General features: G+C 39.4%; 1 protein-coding gene across 1 annotated transcript in view; it reads right to left on the minus strand.

Annotated features, from left to right (window-relative positions):
• Positions 1 to 16250, minus strand: part of gc2 (guanylyl cyclase 2) — a 30376-nt gene extending 14126 nt beyond the window's left edge. Inside the window, exons 1-11 of the mRNA XM_034106542.2 lie at positions 15948 to 16250; positions 14980 to 15108; positions 8875 to 9054; positions 7595 to 7712; positions 6950 to 7251; positions 6034 to 6165; positions 5314 to 5417; positions 4909 to 5027; positions 4423 to 4507; positions 3482 to 3578; positions 343 to 447 (exon numbers count right to left, since the gene is read on the minus strand). Coding sequence (XP_033962433.1) covers positions 343 to 447; positions 3482 to 3578; positions 4423 to 4507; positions 4909 to 5027; positions 5314 to 5417; positions 6034 to 6165; positions 6950 to 7251; positions 7595 to 7712; positions 8875 to 9054; positions 14980 to 15108; positions 15948 to 16250 — 1674 coding nt within the window. The remainder of the gene's footprint in view (positions 1 to 342; positions 448 to 3481; positions 3579 to 4422; positions 4508 to 4908; positions 5028 to 5313; positions 5418 to 6033; positions 6166 to 6949; positions 7252 to 7594; positions 7713 to 8874; positions 9055 to 14979; positions 15109 to 15947) is intronic.
• Positions 16251 to 23809: the final 7559 nt, after the last annotated feature.

Consider the following 23809-nt stretch of genomic DNA (forward strand, 5'->3'; position numbering starts at 1 on the left):
CTCCCGACCGGTCTCGTGTGAACGGAAGACTTTTTTGATATCGCATTCGGTCCGTTTGCGTGTAAATGGGGTCTGAATCTCCTCCGAGAGCACCATTGAGTTCTTTGTAACCAAATGTCTCTCAGAGGGGCGTGGGGAGGGGCTCCTTATTTTCATCTACAGTAACAGACAGAGAATCAGAACTTTGGAAACAGGGCTGAAACAGAGGGGATTATGGGTAATGCTGCAATGACCTGTTTGGTGTTTGGAGCCAAACACTTCAGAGACACGTTTTGTATATATCTGAGAGCTGTGATATATTGATGAAGAACAGCATGATAGGGACCCTTTAAAGTGTCTCACCTGGAAAATGACGATGTTGGAGTTCTCGTAGGTGGCCGGTGTTTGGGAGGAGACGGGCGAGTTGCTCGTCATGAGACTCACCTTGCTGTCGTCCTGACTCAGCTTCTGTAAGGTCAGAGGTCAGGGTGGGAACTAGCTTTAAATGAAACATAAATTACTCCTGTATTCAAAATTATACTTAATATACTAAATGTCCATAAGCTTCAAGGTTTAGTACTCATTATCAATGGACCATTTTATTATAAATTGATGCAATAACATGTTTATCACTAAAGGTAGGAGCTCAATTTAACACATTTGTATAAAATGCAACTAAACCCAGTGCAAGGTGTCGGTACTCAGCTGCCGGCCGCCGGCGGCACGTCATGACAACAAATATGCGCATCATAGATGCGTCATGAGATGCTGCCGGCGGCATCTCATGACGCATCTCATGACGCATCTCATGACGCATCTATGACGCATCACATGACGCATCACATGACGCATCTCATGACGCATCACATGACGCATCTCATGACGCATCTCATGACGCATCTATGACGCATCACATGACGCATCTCATGACGCATCACATGACGCATCTCATGACGCATCTATGACGCATCTCATGACGCATCTATGACGCATCTCATGACGCATCTATGACGCATCTCATGACGCATCTATGACGCATCACATGACGCATCACATGACGCATCACATGACGCATCTCGTGACGCATCTCGTGGCGCATCACGTGACGCATCACATGACGCATCTCATGACGCATCTCATGACCCGCATCTCATGACCCGCATCTCATGACCCGCGTCTCATGACCCGCGTCACATGACCCGCATCACATGACCCGCGTCACATGACCCGCATCTCATGACCCGCATCTCATGACCCGCGTCTCATGACCCGCGTCACATGACCCGCATCACATGACCCGCGTCACATGACCCGCATCTCATGACCCGCATCACAGTGAACCCCCGCATCTCATGACCCGCCATCTCATGACCCGCATCTCATGACCGCGTCTCATGACCCGCGTCACATGACCCGCATCACATGACCCGCATCTCATGACCCGCATCACATGACCCGCATCTCATGACCCGCGTCTCATGACCCGCGTCACATGACCCGCATCACATGACCCGCGTCTCATGACCCGCGTCTCATGACCCGCGTCACATGACCCGCATCACATGACCCGCATCTCATGACCCGCATCACATGACCCGCATCTCATGACCCGCGTCTCATGACCCGCGTCACATGACCCGCACTCATGACCCGCATCTCATGACGCATCTCATGATGCATCTATGACGCATCTATGACGCATCTATGACGCATCACATGACGCATCTATGACGCATCACATGACGCATCTATGACGCATCACATGACGCATCTCATGACGCATCACATGACGCATCTCATGACGCATCTCATGACGCATCTATGACGCATCTATGACGCATCTCATGATGCATCTCATGACGCATCTCATGACGCATCTATGACGCATCACATGACGCATCTATGACGCATCACATGACGCATCTCATGACGCATCACATGACGCATCTATGACGCATCACATGATGCATCACATGACGCATCACATGACGCATCTCATGACGCATCTCATGACGCATCTCATGACGCATCTCATGACGCATCTATGACGCGCCGCAGCGATAGACTAGAGCAGAAAAGACATCACATAACGTCAGCATTGGCTTAATAATAGTGTGAAAAGATAGCAGTTGTCGCCGGACAAGGATTCCCTCTCTCCTTTCCTGCTGAGAGATGGTGAGTGTACTCAGGGACGAGGAGTCATGTAACCAGCCGCCAGTAGGAGTCGGGCTTTACTTTCTTTTATATCCATAAAGAAAAAGTAAATCTGTTTACAGTTGTTTCATATGGATGTTGAGAGGTATCCATATATCTCTTCATGTTGCTCTCAAAGTGCACCAGATTGATGCATCTAACTTCAATATTTAAAAAAACATCTTCCTGAGGGAGCATGCCCCCAGACCCCCCTAGACGGTGTCAGGTCCCTTCCCCGCTTATAAAAATAACACCCTGCACCCCCTCTAATCTCATTTGCACCCTGAGTCACTTTGTTTAAGTACTGAGCCTTTCTAAGATATACAGTAAAGAGACAACCCCACCAGCATTATAGGATATATATGACTATGAGCCAAATACTTGTTTTTGGGCTGTATAAATACATTGACTTGGATCAGTTGCTGATTTAGAGTACTGGCACCTTTTGTATTCCAATTCAAGCACTGACTAAACCTAAACTATTACATTATATATTTCTTTATTGGTCATAATAAAGTGAAACTGCAAAGTGAATAAAGCATTAAGCAAAACATAAAATACTGTAGAAATAGTACGGTACTAAATGTCCTTTTTATATTCAACAAGTGCCTCTGGTCGCCTTCACAGATAGAGACATATGTATAGATTTAAATTTAAATAATAACATCATAATCTCCTCTTGCAGTTTTGTTTTTTACAAACTCAAATGAAAGTGTATTTCAGTCGTACAGTAGTAGAGTGTCTGACCTTGGTGCTCACTAAAGTTGGGGCTCAGTTTAACTTCTTTATATAAAACACAGCTAAAACTTTAATAATAAAATATATTTATTTGTTGGCAATTTATTGTATTTATTTAAGTCTGTAAAAGTACAATATTTATTCAACATTTCTGTCATTATCTGTCATTTTTATTCAGTTAAAGTGAATATAAAAGTAACATTACTCTAAAAAAAGGGACCTATAATCGTACTTAGTACTAAATGTACATCGTCCTGACTCAGCTTTCTTGATATAAAATTTTGCTAAAACTTTAATAATGAAATATATTTCTTTGTTGGTAATTAATTTAAGTATCAAAAACTGTGTAAAAGTACAATATTTATTAACATTTTCTGTCATTTTGATTAAGTAAATGTAATGTGACGTGAATATAAAAGTAACAAAACCCTAAAAAAGTAGCCTCAAATTGTATTTAAGTACTAAGTGTGCTTTTATATTCACAATCACAATTTCTTCTTGGAGTTTTATTTTTAACGAACTAAAATTAAAGCGTTTTTCATTCGCACAGAATATATTTATATTGTCTGACCTTGGTGCTCAGTGACGGGTTGATGAATGTGACGTCAGCCTGAGTCAGCAGAATCCTGTCCGGACCTTTAACCAATCGGATCTGGTTGAGGCGTCTCCTAGGCAACAAGAGATATCAGGATCAGGTGCTAGAGTTTAAACTAACTAACTAATAATATATACAAAATATTTTAGGTTAAAATTAAGATTCAAAGGTTATTTCGTTTTTATTTGGCATTGGTTTGGATGGTTTCTTAGTCTATTTAGTTAACATTAACGGTACGACCACGCGGCAACGGAGACGCTTCCCATTCACTTTGAATGGGGTGATGTCACGCTTTGCCGAACTGCATTGTGGTTCCGTCGCGTCGCGTTGCTCGCTTCGAAAGTTGAGAAAAGTTAAACTTTTCAAGCGTCGACATTAGCGCCAACCAATCAAATCATATGCCAGTACAAGCGCTAGCCAATCAAACCGCGTGCTTGTGTGTCCGGGCGGGAGATTAATGTGATTGGTTGTTGGTCGCACGCCAGACACGCCCACCGGCAAGCTTCAACGCGACGGACCCGTGTGGACGTACCGTTATGCAGAAAGGAGCTTATAAGCAGCAGATAGCCTGAGATTTCTTACAATTTCTACCTTAAAAATGTCTTGTTGGTGTCTTGTTAACCCATTAACACATGACATGCAAATCAATCAATGAATCAACCAATCAGCCAATCAATCAGTCGGTCAACGATTAGTCAATTCTTTTTTAAACCTTGTCTTTAAAATGTGTAATTTGACTTTAACTAAAGTTATTTTCTATAAGTGGCACAAACATTGTATTTTTAATCTATATACTAAGGTTATATGTCCCGACTGCAAGCAACAACACATTTGAAAGTGTTCTTATTCAAACTTTTCAGATGGATAAAGTGCATTTGAATGTCGATGATGATTCAGATCCAGTCCAGTGTGTGTACCTGATGCAGTAAATTAAAGCCACTCCAAACACAGAGGCGGCCATCATTCCCAAAAACATGTCGATGGTCGGGAACAGATCCACGCCTTGAACAAGAAAAACATTTCCTTCATTTCTGATTGATAACATTTTTAAGGGTTTTAAAAGGAAATGAAAGAATAAAAAATAGTTATTAACATTTTCTCATGACTTTAAATTGCTCGTGCGACGCTTCAGTAAAACATCTGTGCATTTTTAAACTCTTTTTGAGACTTCCTAATGAAAACTCTGCACTCTTCACCTAAAGGAATATATTTATACACAGATATAAACATTCTTTGGGGAAATACACATGCAGGAATATATTTATGTGTTTTAGAGCCATTCAAAGTCTAAACGGCATGAACGCCTGTATGCACAGTGCGATGTGTGTTTCTGAGTGTGTGTGTGTGTGTGTCTGTGTGTGTGTGTGTGTGTGTGTGTGTGTGTGTGTGTGTGTGTGTCTGACCTCCAGAGCAGATGACTCCAGGTGTAAACCAGCACGAGGCGTCTTTTCTGGGTCCGTATCCTCGAGGGAAGTGGATTTCTCGACCCAAGAAACCCACCATACCGGCCTCCATGTCGATGCTGACAGTGATCAATGCGAACAAGTTACTATGGCAACAATAAAACACTGCATTCTTTGAGTTACACATATATACAAACCTTAAAATACAACACAAACTCAAACTACAGCATTAAAAACGTCATTGTGTGGTCGATAAACTCAACATTATGATATTTCTCAACAAAACTTGAGTATATTTGAAGTTCATCCAAATAAAAGCCCGTTTTGACTTTCTTTTACCTCACTTATGAATATTTAACATCTATTTGCTTTTCTCTCTCTGCCCTCAGGGCTAATATACAGTACCTGTACGTAGGCTTTAGTTCCCAGGAGAGTCCGTCAGTATCCAGGATGACGTATTCCAGCAGAACTGCTCCGGACGCATCGGTTTTTATCGGATGACTGAAGCCCTGCAAAGAAAAGTAAGATATGTAGTAAGAGCTTTCATTTTAAGTTATGATGTTTAGTAATTTAATCATGTAATCAAGCTTGGAGTGTTCTGTTTGGATGCAAAACATGTGAGTTAAAATAAAACAATAAGAAAAGAAAATACAAAATAAGAAAATGTATAAAGAAAATAGGAAAGATTATTTCATTTTTGTATGTTGTTATTGTTTTGTAAGAAGGGGCAGGTAAAATAAGATTTTCTTTCCCTGCTCCTTTCCACCATGCGCTATTCAAAAATAAACAGTATATGTGTACATGTTTTGTTTTGCGTGTGGGGCAGTGGACTAGTGCGTTGGTGTTGGCAGCAGGGGGGCACAGGTTCAAACCCCACTGCAGTCAGCATGTCGTTGTGTCCCTGGGCAAGACACTTCATTGTCCACAGTATTGAGTATGTAAGTCGCTTTGTTCATTCTTACATAACTCCCATATATCCTTGTTAATATTAACAACATATAAACCCTGTGTTGGACTCCTAATGGACAATTCCAACATACATTACAATGAGAATGTTAGCTATTTTTCCTGTAACTTCCTGTATACGTTCAGTATCGCGCAGGTTATTCCCGCTCCTTTTCGTACCTGGAAGTCCAGGTTTCGGGTGTGTGTTGCCAAGTTTCTCCCTGACATCCAGACTCCAGATTCCCGAACACGATGCACCGCGTGAGCCACGAAGAGGACGGAGCTGTAGATGGTGCCGAACAGAGGAGACACCTGCAGGACACACACACACGCACACACACACACACACACACACACACACACACACACACACACACACACACACACACACACACACACACACACACACACACAGACACACACACACACACACACACACACACACACACACACACACACACACACACACACACACACACACACACACACACACACACACACACACACACACACACACACACACACACACACACACACACACACACACACACACACACACACACACACACACACACACACACACACACACACACACACACACACACACACACACACGAGTGAGCAGGCGGTGCCCGTTTAGCTGATTGGCTGCATCTGACACTGAAGAGACAGGAGCATTTAAGCTGCAGCAAGGCAGTCCCTCTGCCCTCTCTCTCATCGACCTCTCCTGCTCTCAAGTCCAACTCTGTGTCCGTTGCGTAGAAGATCTGTTGTTCTGTGTGGTAAAAGTTACCGATTACCGGTCCCTGTTGTACCTTTTGTTATTGTTGTGAAGCTAAGCCCATCTAACCTGTCTTCGAGACATGCTTTAATTTGTCCAGGAGTGCGAAACCCTTTTCTTTTGTTTAAATCCCGTTTTTTCATTAGGATAGGTAAGAAGCCTGTATTTTATTTTACCTATTTTGTTAGGCAAGATTTAGAGCTACCGACTTTTTCTTGGGAGTGGGCAGAGTGGGCAATTGTATGCTACGCCTAGGTCCCCCTAGACCGGGGCGTAAGACTGGGTCAAAGTTATGGGCCCAGGAAAATATTTCACCTGTTCAGGTTTCAGCGTCTTCGCCACCTCTCCTCTCTCCATTGCCTCCCTGTACGCCTCGTAGAAAGACCCCTGCTGAGAGTTGATGGTGATGGTCAGCACAGCGTCGTAGGCCCTCAGCAGTTTGCTGTTCCTCCTCAGAGCGGGGTAGGTGATGTTTCTGTACGGCAGGCTGTAGAGCAGAGTGTCGTAGGGGACAAACACCAGCGAGCCGTCGGTCAGCTGGAGGTCAAAGGCCGTCTCCAGGAGCTGCTTCTGGACGCCACCGCCCATCAGAGCAGAGTGCATGCAGAGGACCACAACTAGAGCACAACAGGAGGTCTTTAAAGGTCCCCTATTATACCTTGGTTGCTGATTGGCTAATGGTTACACAAGCCAACAAATCGTTATGACATCATAAAGTGGCCAAAATCTGATCAGCTGATTTTCAGACATGTTTTTATAGAAATGGATCAGGACACATGTTGATGTAGAAAATACATGAAAAAGTGGATTTTGCATAATAGGTGACCTTTAACACTGAAGAACTGACTTGTTTAATCAGGGTTTATTTACTTAAAACAACATGTAAGTAAACACATTAAAAAAGGAACAACTTGGGTTCCTTTTTGAGAGTCTCGTCGCCAGTAAAACACTTGAACTCACCACGAATTTCTCTCATCTTTCGAATCTTGCTGAGAGTTCGTCGGATGCTGTGAGGCGTGTTTTCCAAAATGCTGACCGACCTGACCGGAAAACCGTGACTCCCCAAGGAATCAGACACCTGTACGGTACAGCGAAAACACACTGACTAGATGAAAACCAGGAAATCAATCAGCCAAGAAGGGCAGCATGAACAAAGTTAGAACAAATGAATACAAAACAATACAGGCAGAGGAATACAGCTGTAAAACACAAGTTAAATGGCACATCAACCGGTCAATAAGTAAAAGAAACTATCATGACACATTAAAACTGGCACAATTTTAAAACCGTCTTCAATGTCCCTTCACATTGTTGTTTCCTCTAACACTTTCATTAGACTAGAAGACCATGACTCCCCAAGCAGGGGCGGTTCTAAGGGGGGGCCAGTGCCCCCCTAACACTGACCTCTGACCCCCATGTGGCCCCCCTAACAATTAAAAGTTTTTTTTTGTTTTTTTTAAATGTTAAATGTGTTAGTGCAAACATTGCACTATAACTTAAGCTGAAGCTAAGAGTAATAACTATAAGATCTATCTGAAATAAATAAGTGTACTGAAACAAATACTAATAACTGTATTGCATTGTTTTCTTATGCGCAATTACTTCATACTGTCTCGTTCTCTTTTTCGTCCTGCATTTATTGTGCCCCCCTCAGAAAATAACTGGCCCCCCCAGTGGCCCCCCCAGTCAAATTGGTCTAGAACCGCCACTGTCCCCAAGGTATCAGATACCTGTACAGTCGAGAAAACACACACTGACTAGCTGAAAACCATCAAATCAAACAAGAGAAAAGCAAAAAGATAGCGGATTTTAAAAAAGATAGCTGCTTTTCAGCCTACATTTTCGAGTAAAAACGTTGGTCGTGGCTTTACAATTAGATATCTTATGTCCCATCACTTTTTATTTGTATTTCTGTTGTACCTATATGTTCACTTTGTTTTATGGGCTTTTATATTGTTGCATCGACTCCGTTGTCTTGTGTCTTATCTGTCAGTGAGAAACCGTTATTTATTGTATTTGTATTACCTTTTACCGCCTTGTGTCTATGAACCTGATCAAATGTTATATGTAAATAATCTGAGGGGAATTTCTTGTTTGATTTTAACTTGTGTCATTTTGTAAATTAAGCTGCATGTGTTGAAAAATACTATATAAATCAAGCTTTAGTGTTGCTTCCTCTTCCATCTAACACTTTCATTAGATTGCATTTATCTACTGTACTGAAAATGAGATATTCACACCTTGATGGCCGTCTCCACCCAGATGTCCTCTGAGGAAGCGATGATGGCGACGTTGGCCCACTTGAAGTAGTTGAAGACGCTGAGCAGAACCCAGCTGGGCCTCGGCATCGAGCGGGAAAACGTTGGGTGGCTCCGAACATCGTCCAGTTCGTATCCAACACAACCCCAAGAGAACAAGGCCTGCAGGAGGAGACGAGAGGAGGGGGAAGTATTGGAATACAAATACTTCGTTAATGTACTTACTGTAATTACATGTTTCTGGTATCAGTACTTTACTCCACTACTTATTTTTTTGACGACTTTTTACTTTCTACTTCTTACATTTCCCAAACAGCTGGTTCCTTTAGTCTGAATGTGTGTTTGGTGGCGTGATCATTATTATTTAGAGTCATTGCATGCCTATTGATTTGAACACGATCCGAAATACCTGTACTTTCTACTTCTTCCATGTTGAACACAAATACCTGTACTTTCTACTTCTTACATGTTGAACACAAATACCTGAACTTTCTACTTCTTACATGTTGAACTCAAATACCTGTACTTTCTACTTCTTACATGTTGAACCCAAATACCTGTACTTTCTGCTTCTTACATGTTGAACACAAATACCTGAACTTTCTACTTCTTACATGTTGAACACAAATACCTGTACTTTCTACTTCTTACATGTTGAACTCAAATACCTGTACTTTCTACTTCTCACATGTTGAACTCAAATACCTGTACTTTCTACTTCTTACATGTTGAACTCAAATACCTGAACTTTCTACTTCTTACATGTTGAACTCAAATACCTGTACTTTCTACTTCTTACATGTTGAACCCAAATACCTGTACTTTCTACTTCTTACATGTTGAACCCAAATACCTGTACTTTCTACTTCTTACATGTTGAACACAAATACCTGTACTTTCTACTTCTTACATGTTGAACACAAATACCTGAACTTTCTACTTCTTACATGTTGAACTCAAATACCTGAACTTTCTACTTCTTACATGTTGAACTCAAATACCTGTACTTTCTACTTCTTAAATGTTGAACTCAAATACCTGTACTTTCTACTTCTTACATGTTGAACCCAAATACCTGTACTTTCTACTTCTTACATGTTGAACCCAAATACCTGTACTTTCTACTTCTTACATGTTGAACACAAATACCTGTACTTTCTACTTCTTACATGTTGAACTCAAATACCTGTACTTTCTACTTCTTACATGTTGAACACAAATACCTGTACTTTATACTTCTTACATGTTGAACTCAAATACCTGAACTTTCTACTTCTCTCATGTTGAACCCAAATAACTGTACTTTCTACTTCTTACATGTTGAACCCAAATACCTGTACTTTCTACTTCTTACATGTTGAACACAAATACCTGTACTTTCTACTTCTTACATTTTGAACACAAATACCTGAACTTTCTACTTCTTACATGTTGAACTCAAATACCTGTACTTTCTACTTCTTACATGTTGAACACAAATACCTGTACTTTCTACTTCTTACATGTTGAACTCAAATACCTGAACTTTATACTTCTCTCATGTTGAACTCAAATACCTGTACTTTATACTTCTTACATGTTGAACACAAATACCTGAACTTTCTACTTCTCTCATGTTGAACTCAAATACCTGTACTTTCTACTTCTTACATGTTGAACTCAAATACCTGTACTTTCTACTTCTCACATGTTGAACACAAATACCTGTACTTTCTACTTCTTACATGTTGAACTCAAATACCTGTACTTTCTACTTCTTACATGTTGAACACAAATACCTGTACTTTCTACTTCTTACATGTTGAACTCAAATACCTGTACTTTCTACTTCTTACATGTTGAACCCAAATACCTGTACTTTCTACTTCTCACATGTTGAACACAAATACCTGAACTTTCTACTTCTTACATGTTGAACTCAAATACCTGTACTTTCTACTTCTTACATGTTGAACACAAATACCTGTACTTTCTACTTCTTACATGTTGAACTCAAATACCTGTACTTTCTACTTCTCTCATGTTGAACTCAAATACCTGTACTTTATACTTCTTACATGTTGAACACAAATACCTGAACTTTCTACTTCTCTCATGTTGAACTCAAATACCTGTACTTTCTACTTCTCACATGTTGAACACAAATACCTGTACTTTCTACTTCTTACATGTTGAACTCAAATACCTGTACTTTCTACTTCTTACATGTTGAACTCAAATACCTGTACTTTCTACTTCTTACATGTTGAACCCAAATACCTGTACTTTCTACTTCTCACATGTTGAACCCAAATACCTGAACTTTCTACTTCTTACATGTTGAACACCACTGAGACAAATGTAACATTTGTGATATTGGGCTATATAAATAAACATTGATTGATTGATTGATTGAACACAAATACCTGTACTTTTTACTTCTCTCATGTTGAACCCAAATACCTGTACTTTCTACTTCTTACATGTTGAACCCAAATACCTGAACTTTCTACTTCTTACATGTTGAACCCAAATACCTGTACTTTCTACTTCTCACATGTTGAACACAAATACCTGAACTTTCTACTTCTTACATGTTGAACACAAATACCTGTACTTTCTACTTCTTACATGTTGAACACAAATACCTGTACTTTCTACTTCTTACATGTTGAACACAAATACCTGTACTTTCTACTTCTTACATGTTGAACACAAATACCTGTACTTTCTACTTCTTACATGTTGAACTCAAATACCTGTACTTTCTACTTCTTACATGTTGAACCCAAATACCTGTACTTTCTACTTCTCACATGTTGAACACAAATACCTGAACTTTCTACTTCTTACATGTTGAACACAAATACCTGTACTTTCTACTTCTTACATGTTGAACACAAATACCTGTACTTTCTACTTCTTACATGTTGAACTCAAATACCTGTACTTTCTACTTCTTACATGTTGAACTCAAATACCTGTACTTTCTACTTCTTACATGTTGAACACAAATACCTGTACTTTCTACTTCTTACATGTTGAACTCAAATTCCTGTACTTTCTACTTCTTACATGTTGAACACAAATACCTGTACTTTCTACTTCTTACATGTTGAACTCAAATACCTGTACTTTCTACTTCTCTCATGTTGAACTCAAATACCTGTACTTTCTACTTCTCACATGTTGAACACAAATACCTGAACTTTCTACTTCTCTCATGTTGAACTCAAATACCTGTACTTTCTACTTCTCACATGTTGAACACAAATACCTGTACTTTCTACTTCTTACATGTTGAACTCAAATACCTGTACTTTCTACTTCTCACATGTTGAACACAAATACCTGTACTTTATACTTCTTACATGTTGAACACAAATACCTGAACTTTCTACTTCTCTCATGTTGAACTCAAATACCTGTACTTTCTACTTCTCACATGTTGAACACAAATACCTGTACTTTCTACTTCTTACATGTTGAACTCAAATACCTGTACTTTCTACTTCTTACATGTTGAACTCAAATACCTGTACTTTCTACTTCTTACATGTTGAACCCAAATACCTGAACTTTCTACTTCTCACATGTTGAACACAAATACCTGTACTTTCTACTTCTTACATGTTGAACTCAAATACCTGTACTTTCTACTTCTCACATGTTGAACACAAATACCTGTACTTTATACTTCTTACATGTTGAACACAAATACCTGAACTTTCTACTTCTCTCATGTTGAACTCAAATACCTGTACTTTCTACTTCTTACATGTTGAACTCAAATACCTGTACTTTCTACTTCTTACATGTTGAACTCAAATACCTGTACTTTCTACTTCTTACATGTTGAACTCAAATACCTGTACTTTCTACTTCTTACATGTTGAACCCAAATACCTGTACTTTCTACTTCTCACATGTTGAACCCAAATACCTGAACTTTCTACTTCTTACATGTTGAACACCACTGAGACAAATGTAACATTTGTGATATTGGGCTATATAAATAAACATTGATTGATTGATTGATTGAACACAAATACCTGTACTTTCTACTTCTCTCATGTTGAACCCAAATACCTGTACTTTCTACTTCTTACATGTTGAACCCAAATACCTGAACTTTCTACTTCTTACATGTTGAACACAAATACCTGTACTTTCTACTTCTCTCATGTTGAACTCAAATACCTGAACTTTCTACTTCTTACATGTTGAACACAAATACCTGTACTTTCTACTTCTTACATGTTGAACTCAAATACCTGTACTTTCTACTTCTTACATGTTGAACTCAAATACCTGTACTTTCTACTTCTTACATGTTGAACTCAAATACCTGTACTTTCTACTTCTTACATGTTGAACACAAATACCTGAACTTTCTACTTCTCTCATGTTGAACTCAAATACCTGTACTTTCTACTTCTCACATGTTGAACACAAATACCTGTACTTTCTACTTCTTACATGTTGAACTCAAATACCTGTACTTTCTACTTCTTACATGTTGAACTCAAATACCTGTACTTTCTACTTCTTACATGTTGAACCCAAATACCTGAACTTTCTACTTCTCACATGTTGAACACAAATACCTGTACTTTCTACTTCTTACATGTTGAACTCAAATACCTGTACTTTCTACTTCTCACATGTTGAACACAAATACCTGTACTTTATACTTCTTACATGTTGAACACAAATACCTGAACTTTCTACTTCTCTCATGTTGAACTCAAATACCTGTACTTTCTACTTCTTACATGTTGAACTCAAATACCTGTACTTTCTACTTCTTACATGTTGAACTCAAATACCTGTACTTTCTACTTCTTACATGTTGAACTCAAATACCTGTACTTTCTACTTCTTACATGTTGAACCCAAATACCTGTACTTTCTACTTCTCACATGTTGAACCCAAATACCTGAACTTTCTACTTCTTACATGTTGAACACCACTGAGACAAATGTAACATTTGTGATATTGGGCTATATAAATAAACATTGATTGATTGATTGATTGAACACAAATACCTGTACTTTCTACTTCTCTCATGTTGAACCCAAATACCTGTACTTTCTACTTCTTACATGTTGAACCCAAATACCTGAACTTTCTACTTCTTACATGTTGAACACAAATACCTGTACTTTCTACTTCTCTCATGTTGAACTCAAATACCTGAACTTTCTACTTCTTACATGTTGAACACAAATACCTGTACTTTCTACTTCTTACATGTTGAACTCAAATACCTGTACTTTCTACTTCTTACATGTTGAACTCAAATACCTGTACTTTCTACTTCTTACATGTTGAACTCAAATACCTGTACTTTCTACTTCTTACATGTTGAACTCAAATACCTGTACTTTCTACTTCTTACATGTTGAACTCAAATACCTGTACTTTCTACTTCTTACATGTTGAACTCAAATACCTGTACTTTCTACTTCTTACATGTTGAACTCAAATACCTGTACTTTCTACTTCTTACATGTTGAACACAAATACCTGTACTTTCTACTTCTCTCATGTTGAACTCAAATACCTGAACTTTCTACTTCTTACATGTTGAACTCAAATACCTGTACTTTCTACTTCTTACATGTTGAACTCAAATACCTGTACTTTCTACTTCTTACATGTTGAACTCAAATACCTGTACTTTCTACTTCTTACATGTTGAACTCAAATACCTGTACTTTCTACTTCTTACATGTTGAACTTAAATACCTGTACTTTCTACTTCTCTCATGTTGAACTCAAATACCTGTACTTTCTACTTCTTACATGTTGAACCCAAATACCTGTACTTTCTACTTCTCTCATGTTGAACTCAAATACCTGTACTTTCTACTTCTCACATGTTGAACTCAAATACCTGTACTTTTTACTTCTCTCATGTTGAACTCAAATACCTGTACTTTCTACTTCTCACATGTTGAACACAAATACCTGTACTTTCTACTTCTCTCATGTTGAACTCAAATACCTGTACTTTCTACTTCTCTCATGTTGAACTCAAATACCTGTACTTTCTACACTTTTTACACTCACATGTAAACCTTAAGTTCCTCTAAAACACCTACTTTGTTCCAGCCTTTGGTCAGCATCGAAGCAGCGTCACAGTATCCTGGATTTGATGGTCCTATATACGCTGACGCCTTAGTGTGGAAACCCAGGAACTTTTCCAACGCCTTTGATGTCTCACATGGCTCCTAGAAAGTTACAATCAACACACCAATCAGGCCAGGGGTGTCAAACTCAAGAACCTCATTTGATGTGGCCCGCAAGAGCTTGGAAATAATATAATATGCAATACAATTGGTGTAATTGTTGAATATTTGCTTTCAATTATTTGCCCTAGACGTAAGTTATTTTCAGAACTGATAATAATCCAATGCAGATCCAATAATGTAATATAATATATTATTTAATGTATATTATAAATAGTCTTAAAGTTACAACCGGCCCTTTGAGTGCAACCATAATGCTAATGTTGCCCACAATGACATTTAGTTTGACACCCCTGAATTAGGCAGTTTAAAGGTCACCTATCATGCTATATTTAGGCGTATATTATGGGTCTCAGATATATAAAAATATATAAAAAACATGTCTATGATGTGTTTCGATCAAAATACCAAACAGATCATGCATTTTAGACATCCCTCATATCCCTCTATTTCAGCCCTGTTTAGAGAAACACAGATTTTGCATCCTTAGCTTGAGAAAAGAGGAGGCGGAGCTAATGCCTGCTCAGAATTACACGGCAGATTCAGCAAAATTCTGCCGTGATTAAACGCCATCCTGTTCCAAACCACATCAAGGATTATTTCTGAAACAGTATGGAGCTCAAATGCTTTATTACGTCATATCGGACGCAAATCTGGATCAGCTCCGTTGAAGCCCCGTTTTTAGAGATTTGGGTACGGAGGAAAAGAGAGGGTTTCGTTTTCTAACACTCCTGACACACCGGGGACACATTTATATATAAAAGACATCAAAAAGTGCATTTGGCATGACTTTCTGTCAGATGCTGATTTAAGCATCGTACCTGCAGCACGGTGAAGTCGAAGGTTGCAGCGTAGGACAGCGAGCGGTCCTTGTTGATGCGGTTTACGGCGAGTTGTGCTGCCACATTAGGAAGAGCCTTTGCAAAGAGAGGGTCGCACCCCCATGGCCCCAAAATCCCTACCCGGAAAAAGGATGCATGCACTGGGCAAGGAAGGACACAAAGGAGGAGCAGGAGGAACCTCAGGAGGAGAGGAGGGAGCAGAGGAGAGGAAACAGAAGCTAAATGGTGGAAGTCAATGGCAGGAGGTGAGGAGAAGATGGAGGCACGTCGCTGTGTTTGCATCTTAAAGTTTAAAAACTTCAGAGCTCACAGGAACTCGTAGGAAGATGATGTGAAGATGCTGCTCCCCTGGAAATATGAAGGATGTGGAGAAAAGTGGAAGTGAGTTTGAGTCAGAGGTGGAAGAAGAAGCCAAGAAAGTCTACTTGGAAGTACTTCTAAAACTCAATGAAAATATAGTCTTATTCCTACCTTTTTAATTCTAATTATGCATCTGTCGATTATCTTTTTGAGGACTCTTACCACCTTAAGCACCTTTAATTGCCTTGTGTTGAAAGGTGCTATATAAATAAACTTGCCTTGCCTTGCCTTGCCTTACCGTGCATCGATGAGACGAACAAGTCTAGCTTCAGTCTGAGGAAAATTGGAGGCGATCATCCTCTTTTGTTTACATCCAAAAGGTAGAAAAGTTGTGCAGCAGGAAGCAAGTGAGTGTTACTGCACTATCAGGATGAATGAGTGAGTGTGTGTGTGCGTGTGTGTGTGTGTGTGTGTGTGTGTGTGTGTGTGTGTGTGTGTGTGTGTGTGTGTGAGTGTGTGTGAGAGACGACCTACAACAAGCGTGTGACCTGTCCTGTCAGATTATATCTAATCCAATCAGGACCTCTGTCGATATAAGCCACACTGTCTGAGGTGAAGTGAAAATGATGATGTGTGATTAATAATATCAGGTGTGTGTGTGTGTGTGTGTGGACTAGCATTACTATACTTGTGGGGACCTACATCTGTTTACACAGTCACGTGTGGGGACTCGCCTCCCTTATGGGGACAAAATGGAGGTCCCCATAAGGGGGATCATTAATTTTAGGGTGAAGACTTGGCTAGGGTTAGGGTTAGGGTTAGGCATGTGTTGGTTATGGTTACAGTTAGGATAAGTCTCCAGGAAATGCATGTAAGTCAATGTAATGTCCCCTGAAGTGATGTATACATGGTATGTGTGTGTGTGTGTGTGTGTGTGTGTGTGTGTGTGTGTGTGTGTGTGTGTGTGTGTGTGTGTGTGTGTGTGTGTGTGTGTGTGTTGTACAACATTGAAAACACAGGTTTTATCTTCCAGGGGGGTATACTACGAAGCAGGATTTTCGCTTAGCCGGCTAAATTCAGGGAAAACTCCGGCTTTCCGGTCCTACGAAGCTGGTTCTCTTTTTAGCGGGCTAGATCTCCATGGTAACTTATGCTGTGCGGCTAACCTAGGGGGTATACTACGAAGCAGGATTTTCGTTTAGCAAGATAACTTCTGGGATTTCCGGTACTACGAAGCTAGTTCATTTTTTAGCGGGCTAGATCTCCATGGTGACTTATCCTGGAACCTAGTCTGTGCTCCGAAGCAGGATAGGTTCCAGGATAAGAGATCAACTCAGCGAAAGCACCACGCCTGCTGACCAATCAGAGCTCAGTGTGCGGAGGAAATACAGTTTAAACTGCGGTTGCAGGAAAGACGGCCGGCCAAAATCACCGACTGTGTGAACGTGAAAATGAATAGAACATCACCTCCATCTTCAGAGCAATCTGACTGTTAGAACTATACTATTATGTTAAGAAAGCTTAATTAAATATCTGCCACAACATAAGTAACCGGATCAAAGTAACATTACGTAGCCTGCAGTCCGCGGCACTGAGTGCAGACGTCGATGTGTCCCATTATCATTCATATCACTTCATAATGTATCATATATTTCCTTATCTGAGTCAGCTGAGCCGTATCTGGCCGTGCAACACTCACAGCGTCACAGACTGGATGCAGAAGTATTATTTTAAGCAACACATTAAGTTGACGAAACACTCGAGTCAAATGTAATTAAAGTCAGATCCACTCGTGTCTTGGACGGGGCAGTGATATCATAAACCTGTTAATGTACGCATTCACACACTTTTTCTTTTACCAGCTGTATTCACCTTGCAGGTGCAGCTCTGAGGCTTTGATCCTGATAAAGTGTTTAAAGGTCCCATGTCATGCTTTTCCGGTTATTGCCCGTCCCCTTGTGTGTTATGAAGCTTTTTATGCATGTAAACGGTGTGCAGAGTCAAAACCCTCAAAGTACACCCTGTAGCGAGTAAACTCTAACACAGAAAAGACCTCCCCCAAAAGCCTCGTTGGAGATTTCTCAGTTTCCATTGTTTACTTCCTGCACCGTGCTACGTCACTTCTTCTGCTGATTGGTCCAAATTGACCAATCCACGGACTTCCTCACACACTCAGTGCAGGCAGCTCAGCTGATTTCTCCTCCCTGCTGCAGGCTGATAACAGACCGTTGGAATCGCGGCAAAATTCTCTCCGCAGACCCATTCTGACAGCGTTTATCAACCTTTTTCTTACTCAATATCAAGCCACACTAATTGTTTTTACTTCGGCTGTGACTTTGTGTGTGCTCAGGGTGAGTTTGGCTGTGTTTGGCTGTGTATCGCTAAACAAGGAAACCACACCTCCACGGAGCTTAGCGCGATTCACAACGTGAAACAATCGGACGTTGTGAATCGCGCTGAGCTCCGTGGAGGTGTGGTTTCCTTGTTTAGCGAACAATAAGTGTGGCTTGATATTGAGTAAGAAAAAGGTTGATAAACGCTGTGAGAATGGGTCTGCAGAGAGAATTTAGCCGCGATCCCAACTGTTATCAGCCTGCAGCAGGGAGGAGAAATCAGCTGAGCTGCCTGCATAGAGTGTGTGTGTGTGTGAGGAAGTCCGTGGATTGGTCAATCGGAGCACACTGGGCTCACAGGGAGGAGGGGGCAAGAGCTGCAACGAGCCGTTTAGTGGAGAGAGTGAATACACGTAGTTTACAGAGATGCTGTATGCGAAACAATGTGAGTTTGGAAAATTGCACAGTATAAATCTATTCTAGTAGACCTCAACAATGGAATTATGATCAGTGGAAATGGCCATGACATGGGACCTTTAAGTCATGGATGTTTAAAGTTTAACTTCTTCATAATTTGTGCGAATGCTGTTTACAGCATTCCACTATAGTACTTCAAAACTTTATTCTTCCCCTTATTATTTCAGCCAATACTTTGGCTCTCCATAACTTCAGCTTACTTTCAGCTACAGAAACCATTCAAATATTAAACTATCCAGCCTGTTCAGGAATCGATGGGAAACCTTCAACTTTTTCAAAATATTTCATACTTTTTGAAATATTCAGCTTTTTAAACTCTTTTTTTACATTGAAGTCAATGGGAAGAGCCTTCAAATCAGCCAATACTTTAGCTCTCCATAACTTCAGCTTACTTTCAGCTACAGAAACCATTCAAATATTAAACTATTCAGCCTTTTCAGAAATTGATAAGAAACCTTCAACTTTTTCAAAAATATTTCATACTTTTTGAAATATTCAGCTTTTTAAACTATTTTTTTTAACATTGAAGTCAATGGGAGATGCCTTCAAATCCTGTTTTCCTACACTTTGCGCCAAATGCATCTCCTTCCACATAATTTCAGCCAGACCCTTCATTCCAACTTTCAAATGACCACAAGACCTTCAGCTATTCAAACTTGACTTTTACTTTTGATATCTTTTAAACATTCTGAGATATTGAATTTAGTTTGGAGCTTGGTAGAGAGGCATTTTTCAGATGTTTACATTAGAGTGGATGGAGCAGCTCGTTAACTCTAGAGTGCTTTGATCTCAAAACAGAGTGCAGGACAGCTCAAAATTCTCCCCCAAAAATGTTTTAAACTTGCCATACTTCCCAAACCCTACACTCCTATTTTTTCATGGAAAACGTAGGAAAACCTCTCCTAGCTTGGAAAATAAAAATAAAATAAGAAAATATATTAGACAAAATGCCTCTTGAGGGCATGAAGTGACAACAACGTTCAACATTCCTCCATTGAAGCCCATTGCAATTTCAGGCTGATATTTCCTCACAGTAGCAGCCGCACACCTTTAGTTAAACTGCCAAAAAGGCCACATTATTAACCCGAAACTACACAAAAATACACTTCAGATACTCAACTTCGTTGACATGCTTCACGTTTTGAAATTTCACAGATATCTGTTACGGTTCTTCCACAAAACGTTCACATGTAAGAGGTTCATCTCTCATTCAGAACAATGGAAACCTGTGAACTCTACACACCTCGTTAGCTCAACTATAAACACCTGTGTAATGGAACACGATGATGTCATCACTCCAACTGACATGCAGCAGACTTCAACAGTCCAGCTGTGAAGACATCTCAGAGACAGTTTTGAGATTTATTCAAATGCCGTTGCCATGGCAACACAATGCTCGCCTTGACACACGGTTTTCTCATAGCTTCAGTGAAAATACTCCAAACAGCCCAGAACTTCACAGGTTTGATAACGATGCAGCCATCAATGCATCTAAGCGTAGTATGGGGTGTCATCAAATGTCGTTGCCATGGCGACAGACCACTCGCCATGAAACACGATGAGGCTGTAAATCCAATCGACACTGTCCAATCGTCCCCCAATCTTCACTTGTATATCACCGGTCCATGCCTCAACAGCTCTACGACAAATCTGAGATCTCACCATATGCCGTTTCCATGGAAACGCATCCCTCGCCATAAAATATGATGTCACTATAACTCCTATGCAAATGTTCAAAGAGTGCTCAAACTTCACATGTGTGCTAACAGTCCAGCCGTGAAGACATCTCCAGGACAGTTTTGAGATTTCTTCAAATGCCGTTGCCATGGCAACACAATGCTCACCATGAAACACGGTTTTCTCATAACTTCAGTGAAAATACTCGAAATGGTCCAAAACTTCACAGGTTTGGTAACAATGCAGCCATCAACACATCTAAGAGTATTATGGGATGTCATCAATGTCATGCCGTTGCCATGGCGACATATCATTCACCATCAAGTTAGTTCAAAAGTTTGCAGTTCAAATATTCTTCTGCTTTCCCAAGCCTTTTTACATTCTTTTCTCATCTTAATACAAATTCATTCACTACTACTTATATCTGATATTTAACTCCTTCAGCCTATTTTCAGCTGCAGAAAACATTCAACTATTACATTATTCAGCTATTTCAGGACATCAAGGCTATACATGTTGTTGTTTATACCTTTTTTTAAACCTTTTCTTTGAAATATTAAGCTTTTTCTCCTTTTTTTTTGCTAAAAGCAGCTACCATTCAGCTAATAACACATTCAGCTTTTTTTGCATTTTCAGCTAAATTCAGCCATAAATGTTCACAGTTTACAGCATTCGCACGCATTTTCTGCAGGAAATGCATTTTCTAGTTATGTCTAATATTAGTTGACTTTTCATTCAGGAAGTATGACGTGCTGCGCTGTCAGTATGCTTGTCCATGTTTGTGATTGGTCGAATGCTCAAGATACCACCCCTTTCATGTGAACGAGCACCTAACTAGATAGGACACGGCTGGCTTGAGCGAATGAATTGATAACCCACGTCGTAGTACCGTTTAGCGAGAGCGCGTATGTTTTGGATTAGGCCAACCGGCTAACTCAAACATATCCAGGTTAGGTTGAACCAGCTTCGTAGTACAGGCCCCAGATCAGTCCAGTTAGACTGTTTTTACTGTAAGAAACAGATGTACAGAATCACTTTTTAATAACTCAAGGTATATTTGACTATAGCTTCACACGTGATTCAAGGAGCTGTAGGAAGCAAAGCAAGGAACAAGTTATCAGGCTCATCTCTGGATATCACTATCTTTCAAGTACTTTGAGTCTTCCAAATAACAAAATAATAAGAATAATGACCTAACCCTTGTGACCTAAGTCTCACAATGTTTGTGCATAAGACAAGAAAACAAACTAGGAAATGCTCTGAATTCAAAAAGGTACATAAAAGAGAAATACACTCTTTTGCACTCTCATTTGCACTATGTACATCATATTTTTTATATATATCTTGCATACTTGAAATAAACGGTTATTTTTTTGATTTTTTTTTAGTGTTCTTGCATTTTAATGTGTGAGTTTTTTACACCTCGGGACTGTGGGAAACAGTATTTCGATCTTTCTGTGTGTACAAACATATTTTGAGATTGACAATAAAGTTGACTTTGATATTAACTATGGAATGCCATTTAAGACAAAATTAAATAAATAATTAAATAAATACATAAATAATTAAATAAATACATATATATATATATATATATATATAAATATGCCTATGAAATAAATTCTGAAATAAATGAGGCAATAAATATTTATACATGTACATTTAAATACACATTTATTTATTTCAAGAGACTTGTATTTCATAATGACACATTTCCATTCCTTATATGCAAATGAACAGGGCGTGGTTAGCTCACAGATCCAGACCAAAGCAACAGCACCATACTCCAGTACTCTTAAGTGGTTTGCAAGCTGCCAATAAACCAAACCGGTTCAAGAACCATTCTTGTGCTTTTCTGGTGCTTAATTGGTTCTTCTCCGGTTCTGAGTCCAGTGCCAGTTGCGGGCTACAGCCTGATTTAGCTCTGGGAACCAGGAACATAGCATGTATTTATCCCATAGGTCAAAAATGAGAGAATCTGATGGATATAGTCAGATGTTATGCACTTAAGGACATTTTAGTCCTGAAAGGTCTTACTCTGTGTGTTTGGGCTATACACTATATACTGATATTTATAAATAAATGTGTTATATGCCTTAAAACATAATTTAAGATCTAATGAGATTCCGAGGCTCAGTGTTAATGTTGTAACTGCATGTTACTGACTCTGATTTCGTGTCCTGCAGGAGTGAAACCAGTGACTTTCTCCGAGTGGGAGAAGATTGACAGTGAGGATTGAGGACGTTCGGAGGGGGTCGGCGATCGGGAAACCCCGAGAAAAACTGCTGACTGTGGAGGAAATGCTAGAGGTGGCTGGAAAATAACCTGAAGACATTTCATACCGTCCTGTCTGGGATCAATGACAGAAATAATGACATTAAATTATACGTAATAAAAGCTATTACTGCAGTTTACCCATGACAGCTTTTAGTTTTCGTTCAACTTCCAATCAATCCAAAGCACTGAAAAACTAAGTTTCCTGACGTGCCAACATTAAAGACAATTCTCTATTAGATGCTATACATATTCAACTCCACTCGAATATAATGTATGTCTTTTAAAGAGAGAAACTTCATTATTTGTCAACCTCAAATGTATAATTGGTTTGGTATTGAGTGAGAGTTACCGTTCAAATGTTTATTTCAGGGTGTCTTTGCTATAAAGGGCCCCAATTATGCTTTTTGTTGCTTACATAATACTGGACTCATTTCAAAAACTGTTTCCCCAATAGACATGGGACACTGTTCAGGAAAAACACTGACGTTTCTCTTTAGAAGAGTAATGACTGCTTGGGGACCAAATTATGTTTTGCAAATGTTTTCACTGAAACAGATCTTTTATAAATAAATCATGATTTATATCCTTTCCGTCTTGAAGGAGCATTTCTTTCCGTTGCATTTTAAATATTTAGGTCTACGGACATTTTGTAAAAGAAAACCCTAAATACAGATTCTATAAATTCTGACCACTGGTCTAAAAGATAACATGTTATTGAACAAAAATAATCCAAGTTTGACTAATGGATTAAAAAACTGATGTTTCACCAGTAGTTCT

The sequence above is a fragment of the Pseudochaenichthys georgianus genome, chromosome 18 (genome assembly GCF_902827115.2).
Source record: "Pseudochaenichthys georgianus chromosome 18, fPseGeo1.2, whole genome shotgun sequence".
Lineage (NCBI taxonomy): Eukaryota > Metazoa > Chordata > Actinopteri > Perciformes > Channichthyidae > Pseudochaenichthys > Pseudochaenichthys georgianus.